The sequence below is a fragment of the Danio rerio genome, chromosome 18 (genome assembly GCF_049306965.1).
Source record: "Danio rerio strain Tuebingen ecotype United States chromosome 18, GRCz12tu, whole genome shotgun sequence".
In the NCBI taxonomy this organism is placed as follows: domain Eukaryota; kingdom Metazoa; phylum Chordata; class Actinopteri; order Cypriniformes; family Danionidae; genus Danio; species Danio rerio.
Genome location: NC_133193.1, coordinates 34,951,337 through 34,966,422, shown reverse-complemented (window position 1 = coordinate 34,966,422; position 15,086 = coordinate 34,951,337). Strand labels below are relative to the sequence as shown.

The 15,086-nt window shown below is 36.1% G+C and overlaps 2 protein-coding genes and 1 long non-coding RNA gene across 3 annotated transcripts in view; 1 reads left to right on the top strand and 2 right to left on the bottom strand.

The window, feature by feature from the left end:
* LOC100332501 (sterile alpha motif domain-containing protein 3) overlaps positions 1–15,086 on the bottom strand; it is a 191,790-nt gene that overhangs the window by 113,960 nt on the left and 62,744 nt on the right. The gene's annotated exons all lie outside the window — the stretch shown is intronic.
* LOC141378716 (uncharacterized) lies at positions 3,525–5,195 on the top strand. The gene is made up of 3 exons (XR_012393952.1): positions 3,525–3,597; positions 3,681–3,835; positions 4,738–5,195. It is a non-coding gene; the product is annotated as an uncharacterized lncRNA (long non-coding RNA).
* Positions 4,282–8,916, bottom strand: LOC570184 (uncharacterized). The gene is made up of 11 exons (XM_073929811.1): positions 8,614–8,916; positions 7,614–7,740; positions 7,262–7,511; positions 6,885–7,156; positions 6,603–6,780; positions 6,404–6,480; positions 6,082–6,262; positions 5,725–5,973; positions 5,429–5,600; positions 5,197–5,345; positions 4,282–5,059 (listed from the first exon to the last, which is right to left on the bottom strand). Exons 5-11 carry the CDS (start codon positions 6,766–6,768, stop codon positions 4,890–4,892), a joined length of 1,164 nt encoding a protein of 387 aa, XP_073785912.1. The 5' UTR covers positions 6,769–6,780; positions 6,885–7,156; positions 7,262–7,511; positions 7,614–7,740; positions 8,614–8,916; the 3' UTR covers positions 4,282–4,889.

Here is a 15,086-nt window from a genome sequence, read left to right as displayed (position 1 = left end):
GCCCTTTGTGCATTGGTACCTAAACTCAACTCAAGGACTGATCGTTCCACCAGATCTGTAACAAATGGATGTTTGCCAGTACCGGCTTTTAAAAACTGTTATGGACAGAGATCTTTCTTTTATGTATTCACAAGAGTCTGGAATGAGATCCCACAACATCTCAAAACAATACCAACACTGAGACTTTTTAAGAAATCCCATGATCGTCATCTGATGGTCAACTATCGCTGTAGCCACTGAGATAGTAGCCTGCTTTTTTTTCTTTAGCTTAAATGTTTGGTGATTGTTTGTACTGTGTTGATGGATGAGATGTTTGTCTGTTTTTATGTTCTGCAGAGCAGGAACCTGCTGAAAAACAGCATTCATGCTGAGTCAGGCCCAAATATCTTTTAATCTTTTCCTGTTTAAAAATTTTAAATAAATAAATAAATAAAAATTTTTCCTTTTTTTTTTTTTAAATTGTATTTAATATTTTTTATAACATATAAATTTAGGTCTACTAGTTTTTGGACATTTATCGTAAGTTATATTGTTAGATGAGCTTCAGATTCGGCTTAAGTACTGACTAATCTAATCTATATGCACAAATATACTAGCAATAATAGCTTCCTATTATTCATTCATTCATTTTCTTTCGGCTTAGTCCCTTTATTAATCTGGGGTCACCACAGCGAAATGACCCACCAACTTATCCAGCACGTTTTTACGCAGTGGATGCCCTTCCAGTTGCAACCCATCATTAGGAAAGATCCATTCACACACACACACACACACACACACACACACACACACACACACACACACACACACACACTATAGACAATTAAGCTTACCCAATTCTTTTTAAAATCCAAGATGGCGCTGCTCTGCTGGCGACGTGGAAAGGGGTGCTTGCTGTACTTTACTTGTTTGTCTTTGTTGTACCTGTCAGATATGTTGGTTTTTAGTTTTTTATTCATATATTGGACAATTAAACTCCTGCGCGGAGGCAGAGATGGAAACTGCTGGTCGTATAGGAGTGATTCGAGTGAATTGATAAACAAAAAACTGCTTGTCGTGTCATGGCTAATTCTGACTAGCTGTGTGGCGCAAGGAGTTTTGGACAAAATTCAGCGATATAGCAGAACGGAGCTTTTGGATTTGCGGAGTTGCGGAGGACTGTCACCCACCAGATTTGAGATGGATTTACCTGAGGAACTACTGAGGCAGCCGAGGCGCGTTTCGGGTCGGATCAGGAAGCGAGGCGGGAGAGGCGGCGTCAGACAGCGGGTCCGGAGAGCTTCTAAACTTCCTTTGCCGCCAGTGATTCTTTGTAATCCACGCTCACTGAAGAACAAACTGGATGAACTTCGCACGCAAGCGGGAGCTTGCTTCGAGTACCGTGAGTCTGGTCTCATGGTTTTCACTGAAACATGGTTGTGTAATGAAGTACCGGAAAGCTTAATACAAGTCGACGGTTTTTCCCATATTCGCTTGGACAGAGACGAGAACTCCGCTAAGACAAGAGGGGGAGGGGTCTGTGTCTATATCAACGATCGTTGGTGTCGAAATTTTGCGGTAAGAGAAAGCATCTGCAACCCTGACCTGGAACTTTTGTGCGTCACATTACGTCCGTTCTATTTGCCAAGGGAATTTACTAACATATTTATTTGTGCAGTTTATATCCCACCTAGTGGGAATGCTATCAGAGCTGCAAACCAAATAGCTGACTGTGTTCATAAGCACTTACAAAACAAACCTGATGCACCCTTTTTGATTCTTGGTGATTTTAATCAGTGTGGACTGGAAAAATCCTTACCAGGTTTTTTTCAATATGTTAAGTGTGGAACAAGGAAAAAGAATATTCTTGACAAGTGTTATGGCAATATTAATGATGCTTATGTTGCCAAAGCCAGACCCCCCCTTGGTAACTCGGACCATAACGTTATCCATCTCCTTCCTACTTATCGGTCTGTGTTCAAAACAAGTAAACCAACGACTAAGGTCATGAAGACATGGTCAAATGAAAGTATTGAGGAGCTAAAGGGATGTTTCCTCTGCACAGACTGGGACATGTTTTATCAGGATGCAAATATAGATACTGTTACAGAAACTATCACAGCATATATTTCTTTCTGTGTGGATTCTATCATTCCACAGAGAACCATTAAGTGTTATCCGAACAGCAAACCATACATAACAGGGGGAATTAAAAGCTGTATTAAAAGGAAGAAATTGGCCTTTAGGGCAGGTGATACCGTGGGGCTTAGAGCAGCACAAAAAGACCTTAATCGGGAACTAAGGAGTGCAAGGATAAAATATAAAGAACAGACTGAACAACATTTGTTAAAGTCCAATACAAAAGAATTATGGAACTCAATTCGGAGAATGACAAATATGACACCAAAAAGAAAGGCATTATTCGCCTGTAACGAATCTGTTAAGGCAAATGAATTGAATGATTTCTATATGAGATTTGAGACAGATAATTTTAAAAAATGTGAAGAAATTTTAGGGGAAGTAAATTGCAACATGGCTGAAAAAAGGAGGTTAATACATCAAGGAGACGTGACTAAGGTTTTTAAATCTTTATGTTCTAGTAAGGCAATGGGACCTGATGGTATTACATGCTTTCTTCTAAAAACATTTGCTGAGGAGCTTACACCAGCCTGGCATCGCCTGTTTCAACTCTCAGTGGATACACATACAGTACCAAAGCTCTGGAAAAAATCTGTGATAATTCCAATCCCAAAAAAGCCTTGTCCACAAGACAATAATGATTATAGGCCAGTGGCCCTAACATCAAATGTCATGAAATCATTTGAGAAGATTATAATAAAAGAATTGCGCAAGGAAGTTGAGCCGTACTTAGACCAGTATCAATTTGCATACAAAAGTAACCGTGGCACTATTGATGCAATTTCCACATTAACACATCTTGTTTTAAAGGGCACATATTTTAGCCCTTTTTTGAGATTTAATACTAATATTATGGTTCTTCTGAGTGTGCCAATATAGGTTCAGATCAAAACGCAATTCAGATATGGTTATTATGCTGTGTTAAAAAGTGTAAATTTAGAGGCGTGTACACGGGTTGCTGTTTTGGGGTGTGTTGTTTAACATGATAATGAGTTTCGACTGCCCGCCCAACGTAACAAGGGGGCGGAGCCAAGAGCGCGTCTGCTTTGTGCACCGTATCACAGAGGCAGACAGTAAGAGTCATCATGAGTGAGAGGAACACAATTCAACCCTACATATATGACCCAGACTCGGACACAGATCAAGCAGAGTCGACTGTTGAGGAATCTATAATCCGAATGTGCCAGAATGTGTCAGAGTGGTACATACAAAATATTTTATGTTTTTGAATACTTTTACAGCCGCTATGTAACTATGCATGCGCCATCCGTAATTTGTTTGATAAAGTTCGCGAACGTCATGCGTTACGTCAAACACAGACAAGACATAAAGATATCCACAGAGATAAATTTTGCATTGGTATGATTTATTCGTAATTCATGAATATTGACGTTGACAAATATTGGCAGGTGCTTGTGTGGCAATTGTGAAAAAATGCCAACTGAGGCTGAAAATGTATGCTGCAGGGAGATACCGCAGGTAAATTTCCAGTTTATGTTAACGTTGCTGCTCAAAAGACATCGAATGAGATAATAAACAGCATAACTGTGTCGTGTAATAAGGTTAGAAGACGAATGGATCAACTGGAAATGCAACCCTCGTGCATGACGGAGCATCCAGGAATGGATCCCGTTTGCTTCAATATTTATTCCTTGCAAAATGCATCGAATATATACAAAGCAGACTATGGTCCCCTGCGACTTCGTGGAGTGCAAAAGTGAGTTTAAATAAATAGAAATAATAGCAGGTTACCTTGTTCATGATCTGCATGCTCGCTTTCTTTTTAAGCACATTAACGCTGTGTAGTCAATACAATAGCGATAAAGTTGGTTTTATATCCGCACATTCAGAAGTCCCTGTATTGTTTATCATGATAGTTTAAACATTCGATCGTATTTAGCATGCAAGTATGACTTGTAAACAACATTAAAACTATCTACTTGACTGTAAACAATGTTGTACTTTGTCATTTGCTGCTAATACGATTTCCCTATTTTGAATTTGCAAAGAATACTTTACTGAAATGATACTATTAAGGAGAATGTCCGAATATCTGAATATAAAACCAACTTTACCTCAATGTCAATAAAAATGAAATACGTACCGTTTTTTATTGCTGCTATTTCTGAGATGACAATTTGAATGACTTCATAAAAGGCTGAGTAATGCATGTACTTTTTATTGAAAAATAATTTTAAATTCACTAAACATTAATATATAAACTCTTAAAATATATAAAAATCAGTATGGCATAGAAACATCAACCCTTCAGAAAAGATGCTTCAATTCCTGAGTCATATAAAAACTTTATATTGAAGTATAAATTAAAATGTGATGGCAAATATAAAATGTATCCTTGTGCAAATATAAAATATAAACTCCAAGTTGTCACTTTGTTGAATGAAATACAATTGTCCATGAACATTAGAAAGTACAGTATATCTACAAACACATACAAACATATCAAATATACATTGGCAGTTGAATAAACAAAATATGACTTCTGAAATTGTTAAAGCTAGTTATTTTATAAAAAATAAAAATGTATATGTGATAACTCCCAAGTTCAAATTGTAGTGCAATTTCTAAAACAATGTTTTATTATTATGTCTCTGTTAGACAGTGCCGCTTTTTGGCTTATCGGAGCTTTGTGAGCTGGTGTTGGGGTTTCCTCGGGCGGAGAGTCCGTGTTGTGATTCCTGCCTGTGTGGTGCTGAAGATTCGAAGACAGTTTCCTGAAGAGCAGGGCAGCTATGTGGGTTTTAGGATAGCTATTGATTGAAGCGGGTCACCCTGCTGGAGATAGCCTCCTCCATCTCAGGTCGATCGTAGGCTGATGATAGAGCAGGTGGTATGTGAATTCCCAACACTTCATCAACATAGGGTGATGGGTCCACAAACACTTGGTTGAAGATGAGGTCCAGCAGCTCTTCTACATAACCTGTGCAATATAACAGTTATCTCTTTAGTAACTTAATTTTGTATTTTGAGTAGTGAGTTTTCATTGTGAATGTAAAGTGCAATTATTTTTTTTATTTATTGAATTATTAATAATACTATAAACATTTATATACATACCGAAAGTTTGCTGTGTCTTCACTTCTCGGACCCTATACTCTCCTTTCTTTGCCTTTGGAAAGGCAAGCTTGTAAATAGGTTTACCAGTTGCTGATGTGGCCTGGGGACGCCCGGCATTTTCATTGTAATGCAGTGCAGCCAAGTACAACCTAACAAAAAGAAAAATGTAAATGACGTACCATGACAAGACTGTATAGTATTGTAAATATTAATTTCTGATCATTGGCTTTACCTGCATAGCATCCCCAGAAAAGGGAATACCACATTTTTGGGTGCAAACCGCAGTATGACGCTGTGGAAAGCTTCAACAGTTGACGTCTGGTGGTGAGGACTTAGCTTGGCCACATCCTTCAATATTCTCTTGTTAGCGAGAACTTTCTCCAGCTTGTAGAATGGCATCGTTGCTAAACAAGCAAAAATTTAAGGTATTAGAGTCGAAATCAAAAACAAATCTGAACAATGAAACAAGCTCTATTTTGAATTAGTTTTAATCGCAAAGAATATTTTATTTGTCTGTATACAACTTACCAGCCGACAGCCATTTGTTCTTGTCTCTGCTTATCCGTTGCGGATGCAGACAAGCCGGAAAACTGGGGTCTTCATGTACATGTTTGTCTTGTACATGGTTTAAGATAGAGGTCCACTTTGCCACTCTTTCAGGACCTGTTGTGGATGATGCAGCAGTCCAGTAGATGTGGTTTTTGATGCTACGTAACCATTTACGCAACTTCTCACACCCCTTTATCTGGCATATCTTGTCCAGTTTTTTGGAAATTCCTGGAAATTAAAGAAAAAAAGACATCAACACAAAAATAATAATAAACATGTAAGAACTTTAAATAGCAATTTAATCTTAAGTAAATTAATAACTGCTAAATTACATACCTTTCTCGATATGCCACACATCGTAAAACTGAGTGACATTTCGATCCCTGAGGTATTTCTGTATTTGAGGATGTCGGTCTGTGATGATGCATTCCAGACGAACACCGCGGGCATCCAACAGGTCAAGGCTTCTCTTTAGGCCTTCTTTTTCCATATGGTAACTGCCACCCACCTCATTACTCTATAAAATTTTAAATAAGGTTAAAAAAAAAAAAAAAAAATATATATATATATATATATATATATATATATATATATATATAAATCAAACATTTTCAATCCAAAATATTATGCTAGTTCACATAAAACTTTTCTGTATTACCTGGACTAACTGTAGGTCGACCACTGTGTTAGTTGCAAGGTCCATCATTGTATAACTCCCATACTTGGCCGAGTGACCTTCAAGAACAAACCGTACATAATTATTCTAAACACATTTTTGGAATAATTGTAATGTATTTCATATTTATTTTTTTAATTAGACTGTATTGAATTAGAAATTAAATCTTTTGACTAAATACCTGGGGAGTCAGCCCTCATATCTCCTCCAACAATCACATTCTCTCTTCGACTGAGCTGTTCTAGCATTTCACTCTGCCAATTTCTCCACTTGTGGACAATAGCAGGTTCAATGCAAAGTCTTGCATGACGGCGAAATGAATTATATTTAAAAATGTGTAGCTTCATTGCAGCAAATACCTGACAACAGAGAGGAGAATTTTTAGTACAATGTGCATGCACCCTGTGACAAAATTTATATTATGTTTCTAAAAAAAATGTGATAAATTTTGATAGATAATTACCTTTTCAACTACAAAAAATGATGCACCGCTCAAGTAGACTGCAGCAGAAAGATGCAGGTTGCCAGCTGGAGTACTACCAATAATTGGCTGACTGTTCCATTTTCTTACAAACTCGCAGTGTGGGCAGACTTGCTGTACGCTCAGAAATGTCCCAAGCCTTTGTGACTACATCACATCTCCTCTGACACACTGGGCAGTCACTGAAGAGCTCCATGAGGCATGTTTCATAGACAATGAACTTGGCAATGTTATGAACTGGGCATTCTTGGATTCTGTAAAAATAAATATACACATTAACATAATAAAAAAAAATTATGATGAATGTTATGATGACAATACACAATCTTTCAAATAATTTACATAATGCATAAACTCACGACAAGTCTGTTGGTTCAGTTGCAGATGTGCATTCCTCTGCAGGGTCAAATGTCACATCCGAGTCTTGGGCTATAATTTTTGACTCTGTCAAAGTCTCTTCGGCTTCTTCTTCTTCCTCCTCCTCCTCCTCCTCCTCCAGCTCCAGACGAGGTCTTTTTAGTGAAGGTTTGAGGGGTGTCGAAGTCATAAACGCAGTAGAGGACGCTGATGGCACAGTCAGTTCAAAACTGGATATTGTTGTCTGGACACCTATAGTGTAATTTTATGATTAATCTCATTGCACGTTTATAAAGATAATAAAACACGTTTCTAATGCAGCAACTTAAAATAAACTGAGAAATTTTAACTTACTTGTACTCCTGCGTTTAGCCTGAAGCGTCCTAAAAGACAACTGGGTGCCAACACTGTGTAAAGATGTGTGAAAAGTTTCTGTCTGGCAAGCAACATCCACCTTGTTGCTCTTTGTCGACGTCGTGGCCTTTGTAAGAAAACATACATGTTTTAAAATGACCTTTATTTGATTAAAACATACCGATCTTATTGTAAACAACTGCAGACCACGTGCAAGTACAGTGAAAAAAATTACAATAAACATCCCACATACAAAACATTAAAAAAATGTTTAATTTTTTCTACGGTTTCTGTTTCTGATGGCTAAAACCCCTTTATGTACACATTACCACTTAAAGATTCGAGTATTTAGACTGTTTTAGAAAAGCACAATAGCTGTAAACGCGCAAACATCCAAAGTAGCTTTAGCCGCAGATGCTATTTATTTCTGCTTAACATTACAGTATACACATTACAACAAACATCCCACATAAACAACAAACTTTAGCTGTAGCCAGTACTGGTTACTGCTTTATTACAATGTTTATATTTTTCTATGGTTTCTGTTTCTAATGGCTAAAAGCCCTTCTTGTACACACTACTACCACTTATAGCTTCGATTATTAAGATTGTTTTAGAAAAGCATAATAGCAGTGAACACGTGCAAACAAACATCCGAAGCAACTTTAGCGGCTTTTAACTTTTAGATGCTATTCATTTCGGCTTACGATTACAGTACAACAAACATTTAACAACAACAAACTTTAGCTGAAGCCAGTGGTACTGCTTTTTACAATGTTGCTATTTTTCTACGGTTTCTGTTCCTAATGGCTAAACCCCCTTCATGTACACACTAACGTTACCATATGCAGCTTCGAGTATTCAGACTGTTTTTGAAAAGCACAATAAGAGGTAAACACGTGCAAACAAACATCCGAAGCTACTTTAGCCGCAGATGCTATTCATCGGCTTAACATAATTAGAATGCTAAGGCTAGAAGTACATAAAATGTAATACTTACTTGAAGTGAGACAGGATCACGTATTGTAGGAACTGATCCGGTTTTCAAAAACAATTTACTCGCGAATCCGGAGTTGTATTGTCCCGCGTTCTCGAGGCAGTCTACGCTAAAGTGGTTAGCGCAAACATACAACAGTTTTGGTACATTTTCAGGCACCTTGTCTTCAAAGATAAAACTCAGCCACTTAAGCCTCTGTTGCTCATTTGCAGGAAGACGGTGAAGGCTCTTGTGCTGAGCCTTACATCCTAAAATAGCACAAGGGTGTTCTCTCGGTGGCATCGCTTCGACGTTCACGCTGATAATGGCGGAAACGGCAAACGCAGGATATGTTAATACGCGCAGCTGTCAATCAATTCGGTGGGCGGGGGGAATCGCACACCTACGTAATGGTGCGATCGATTTGAAAACAGCTCCAATTGGCCGACCCTTTTTTTTGTAGTTAAATTGAAAAAAAAGGACTGGGTGTGTTCATATCACCCCAGTATGATGGTCTATACACTATACCAACACACAGATCTGTCCAAACAGCTTGAAAAGAAGATTTTTTACAATAGGTGCCCTTTAAAACATCTAGAGAGCCCAGTTGCTTATGCTAGGTTACTTTTTATCGATTTTAGTTCAGCATTTAATTCAATTCAACCACATAAACTTTTGGAAAAGCTGGTAAAAATGCAAGTGAACCCTTTTGTTATTAAATCGTTTTATTCTTTTTTAACAGACAGGACCCAGCAGGTAAAATTTAATTCAGGGTTATCTGGTGTAGCAACAAGTAGTACAGGGGCGCCACAAGGGTGTGTAAGTTCACCCTTTCTGTTCACCCTCTATACAAACGACTGCGTTAGGCAGCAGACAAACCAATATATTCTTAAATTTTCCGATGACACTGTACTATTGCACCTTTTCACAAAAGATGCCAGCATCATGGAATACAGAGCGGCTGTAGAATGGTTTGTCAGCTGGTGTGATGACCACAATTTGGAAATTAATGTTAAGAAAACGGAGGAGGTCATCATAGACCCCAGGTCAGTAAGTGATAGGAGCTCTATTGTGGTTTATGATAAAGACATTAAGCAGGTTGATTCATATAAATATTTAGGAGTGAACATTGATAGCGAACTTAATTGGCACTCTCAGGTGTCAAGTCTTTGTGCAAGAATTCATCAGCGATTACACTTTTTACGCAGACTAAGATTATTTGGAGTGAGTAGCAGCATAATGATGACTTTTTATAAAGCAACAATAGAGTCTATTTTAAGATATGGGATTATTGTTTGGTTTGGGAATCTGACAGTAAAAATGAAAACCCAAGTAAATAACCTGATGAGAGTGGCAGGAAAAATCATGGGAATTAAGACACTTGGTTCACTAAAAGACATCTTTGAGTTGTGCACAATCCAACAAGCCAACAAGATTTTATCTGATTCTTCACATGTGCTGTCTGTGGAATATGAGCTGATGAATTCTGGCAGAAGATATAGGGTCCCGTTGTGCAAGCATAATAGATTTAAACATTCTTTTGTTCCTTTTTCAATTAAGTTGATTAACGAGCAAGCAAGGAAGGATGGTCAAAGACTAAGATAACAGGATTGGTTTGAACAACAGAGGGCAGTGGGGCATATGGTACTTTAATTATTTTATTTATTTTTTTTTATAAAAATTTTATTAAAATTACTGATTTTATGGAATCATATTTATATTAGGAGGTATTTTAGGATTAGATTTTAATGTGTATGTATGTTACATGTTGTCTTGTTGGTGTCGATGTACAGCAGAACCTTTTTTTTCTAAAACAAATTTCTCCTACGGGAGACAATAAATTTTACCTTGACCTTGACCAATTCACCTGTACCACATGTCTTTGTACTGTGGGAGAAACCGGAGCACCTGGAGGAAACTCACATGAACATGGGGAGAAAATGCAAACTCCACACAGAAATGCCAATTGACCCAGCCCAGGCTTAAACCAGCAACCTACTAGCTGTGAGGCGACAGCACTACCTACTGCGCCACCGCTTCGCCTTAGCTTCCTATTAAAAATATGAATTTAAAAGAGAGATTTGTGAGGGGTGTCCTTGTATATGTTGAGCAATGTATATGTAACCTACAGTGTTGGGAAGGTTACTTTGGAAATGTAATAGATTACAGATTACAAATTACCCTATTTAAAATGTAATAAGTTACAGTAATTTTCGATTACTTTATAAAAGTAAAGTAACTAATTACATTTGATTACTTTTTGATTACTTTTAATTTTCTAATAAACATTTTCAACTAAATAATTTTCAAGCATTTATACAGAGCAGGAGTGAGCTTACAGTAGCTCTGTTTACTGTTAGAATCTCAAAAGCTTTCATCACTTAAATAAAATTAATTTAATTTATTTAAATTTAAAGTAGAGCCACCACAAAACCAGACCTTATCACAAAAACATGTTTACTGTTGTTACAAAATCACAATGTTAGTTAGTTGTGCAGGTGATTTATGTGGCATTTGCAATAAAAAAATACATCTAATTTTTGAAATTTTAATTTTTAAATCGAAGCCACTTAAATCCAAATCAATCACATCTTAGTGATCAATAAAACTGCCAATGAATCATATGAGGCAGAACTGTTCATTTCAATTATTTACTGTAAATAATATGCTGTACCAAACAGGAATAAATTATAGTACATAACAGCAAAAACAAAAAAATCCAATAAAACCAGGTGTTACACATTTTAAACAATATTGATCCGCGATCTGTAAATGTAGCTTGTGTGGACACTACTGCGCTGCTTCACTAATAAAATAGCTTCGCTACTGTGAAAAGCTATTTGATTTTTTTAGCGACGCTACTGAGAAATGTAGTTAAGCTAGCTACACTGGTAATGTGATAACATCACTTTGGTCAGAGAAGTCTGCTGGTGCCATAAAATTCACAAATCGATAACTTTATAAATCATAATATATCATTAGAAATTAAAGGGTCTGTTTTTATTTCTGTACACTCACGATAACGACAAAAACATTTGCTTTTATAAAACAAAGAAACGCTAGCTTACATACCTGCAGATGCTTCCTCATGCTGCGCCCATGGCCATTAATTTGATTTAACAGTAGGGGGGACAATAAATATAATATTTCTTATGAGCAATTTTTAAAGATTTTTTGAAGGGGACACAAATAATACAGCCGAATTGTACTTATATGTCTCCGCAGTTAAAAATGGTTATATTGTTCATATTACAGCATGAAGACTACATCATTTTGGTTATTTTCCAAGTTTTTCTCAGGTTCAATGACAGCAAATTTTTCTTGAAAACTATTTATTGCATTGTTTGTTGTGTTGTTTACAGTCAACAGACTGACTCCTGAAGCAGAATAAATGCAGGAAAAGACGTTTTCCATACTCATAATAACTAACTGGTTTACATTACACTTGTTAAATTGAGAGATCATATTGTAAATTGGTGAGCCTGTGAGGTTCATCTGCTAAACAGCCACAACTCAGAAAACATTTTAAAAAATTGTTCACCCCTAAAAAAATTGTCATTATCCCTTCAATAAAGCACAACACCCTTACCTGACACTGTACATCTGACTGACCCTGCTCTGCCTGTACCTCAATCAGTTCTTTCTCCTCTGCCTGTGATTGATAATGTGACATTAGTATTTTCATAAGCACTCATTCTGAAAGCCAAATTGCTAAATATGTGAACTTTTTGTACTTGGAGTTTTGCTGCACTGAAAAATTATCTTATGTCCATTTTCCTTTTCTGTCATTTTATCATTGAGGTAAAGTTGCTTTTTTATTTGCACATTCAGTCTCTCATAATATAACCTCAGAAGAGTATTCATTGGAAATTCTAAATAGTAAAATTATATTAGCAGCCAACAACCATTAAAGCATTGTTTACAGTTAGTGTTAATATTATATTGGTTTACCTAAAGGTTCTATAAAGACGCTGCAACTGATACAAAATACAGCAGCCAGAGATTTATTAAAATTGAAGACACAAGAACATACCACAGCAGCAATAATAGAATACATTTTAGGATTCTTTTATTAGTTTATAAGGCACTACACAACATGACACCTTTCATACTTTTCTGACTGCTTATCAAAATATAATCCAAACCGTTTGCTACGCTCTTCTAGCACTCGACTTTTAGAATTTCACTTTGTAAATCTGATGCGATCTGGCGGCACTTCGTTTAGTCACTATGCTGCAAAATCTTGGAATTGTCTCCCAAATTAAGTAAAAGAATCCCCCAGAATTTATTTTTAAAAAACTTAAGAAGCACCTTTTTAAAATTGCGTATGAATATAAGTTTGTGAAGTTTATGCAATTTATCTATATCGTGTAGGTTTATGTACATATGCATGTACGGTGTGTGTGCATGTATGTAAAGAATATTTTGTGTGATTGTGTAGATGTATGCAAATATGTGTGTACATGTATGCTTTTATCTGAGTATATATTTTGCTTTAATTGTCTAATATACATTATTTTGTATTTGGTTTATTTTACAATGCTTGTTTGTTGTTTGTGAAGTGCCTTGAGTTCCATGTATGTAGGAAAAGTGCTATACAAATAAAATGTATTATTATTATTAATGTTGTTTTGAAGTCAAACTTGCATGAAATTTCAGTTCAAATATTCAAAGTACCATGGTAAACAATGTATGGAGCTGTCACTGAATGAAGGTGCGAATATAAAACCAACTTTACCTCAATCATTTTATCTAGTCCATGTCACTGCAATGCAAGTTTATTCTGTAGCACATTTTATATACAATGCTAATTCAAAGTGCTTTACATAAAGAATGAAAAACTATCATAAAAATCATCACAACAATAAAAACAAGGACATTTTATATTTTAAATTAATTTAGTCACCTAAGAATAGAACTGAAATTGATTATACAAAAAATACAGTGGGGCTAGTTTGGACGTAGCACAGTGCTCATTTAGCAAATCCACAGATAAACAATATGCTAATTGTGGCCGTTAATGTAAAGTTAACATTATGCCAAGTCGTCACAAATGAAACAATGCACTTTGGCGTAATATTTTGCAGTGCGCCACTAACGTATGCAACAAGCTAAACAAGCATACGTTAACTACATGAGTAATTTTAACCGCAGATTCATGGACATCTGTAATCTGCATTTTTGCCGCAACTAATTTATAAATGATTCTGCATTAACTTTGAAGAGAATCGATTTATTTAATGTGATTAATACACCATACTTACTCAAATTCAACATTGACCTGTAGCCACACACCAAACTTCTGCGTCTGTCTGTCTGTGACTGTGTGACAGGCTGCGTGTACTTGAGGAGTAGGTGGATCAAACCAATATGATGAAGTGGGGGTGAACTCTTTCTAAATGCATTTTAAATAACAAATGCGTTTTTTTTCTACTTAGACAATTATTTTAGGTATACACACATATATTTTTCAAAATAGAAAGTGCGTTTATATATATATATATATATATATATATATATATATATATATATATATTTATATATTTTATTTGGTGAGGAGGACAATGAACATGTTCCCCCCGGGATTTACGCCCGTGGTTGCGCCACAAATCAAAAGCATCATCGGTTGAATAATTGGCCTTAGCAGAAGCCATCGTGCATATCAAAAACAGGCAAAGCAATAGATTAATATTATTCAACATATCACAGAGATTTAAAGAAAAATATTAGATGTAACCCCATTTGTAATTTTTAACATTTTCAAAAGTAACTGTAATTTAATTACATATTTTTCTTAGTAACTGTAACTAATTACTGTTACTTTTATTTTGTAATTAAATTACGTAACGGCGTTACATGTAACTAGTTACTCCCCAACACTGGTAACCTATTAAAATCAGTAGATTTAAGATCAATTTTAACATGATAGTGTCCCTCGGCAGAATTTACACTTGGGTTATTTGCTGTATAGACTAATTTATCATTTATAAGTCAAGTAGGAATAAATGGTTTACTAAACAATGCTAAATTCACCTTTTTACAAAAGATTCTCACATACAGGTTAAAACAAGTGCCTCCTTACTGCAGCCCGCAGCTTCATTACGAATTGGACCAGGTCCCCTATGTTATGGACTATCACCTACACTTCCCCCCACCCTAAACCCCACCGTCACAGTAGCATGGGCAATATCTTAGTGTGCGGTACAACTACATATTGAACCTGGTCCAGTACATCACACACAGACTGCAGCGCGGGCATGCTGGTTAAAGCTGACAAATTCTGCATGAAAGAGTGGTGCCATCTAGCGGATTGTGCTATGAATCAACGGAAGTAATTATTGCTGATGTAAAATAGTGAAGTAATGTAATTTGTCAATCATATGTAATATCAGCATAAGGTAATTAAGCTATTTTATATAAAAAATTAATAACAAAAAAAATGAAACCAAAATTGCTTCTAGATTGGCGTAAACAATTTGTTTTGTTTTGCCAAATTA

Bases quoted from the DNA above. Each gene is read 5' to 3' on its own strand.
- LOC570184 (XM_073929811.1), bottom strand. From the start codon at position 6,768: ATGAAGCTACACATTTTTAAATATAATTCATTTCGCCGTCATGCAAGA. The intron at 6,263-6,403 runs GTAATACAGAAA...AAAATTTTATAG, and splicing joins TCGACCTACAGTTAGTCCAG to AGTAATGAGGTGGGTGGCAG. The intron at 5,601-5,724 runs GTAAGTTGTATA...TTGCTTGTTTAG, and splicing joins GAACAAATGGCTGTCGGCTG to CAACGATGCCATTCTACAAG.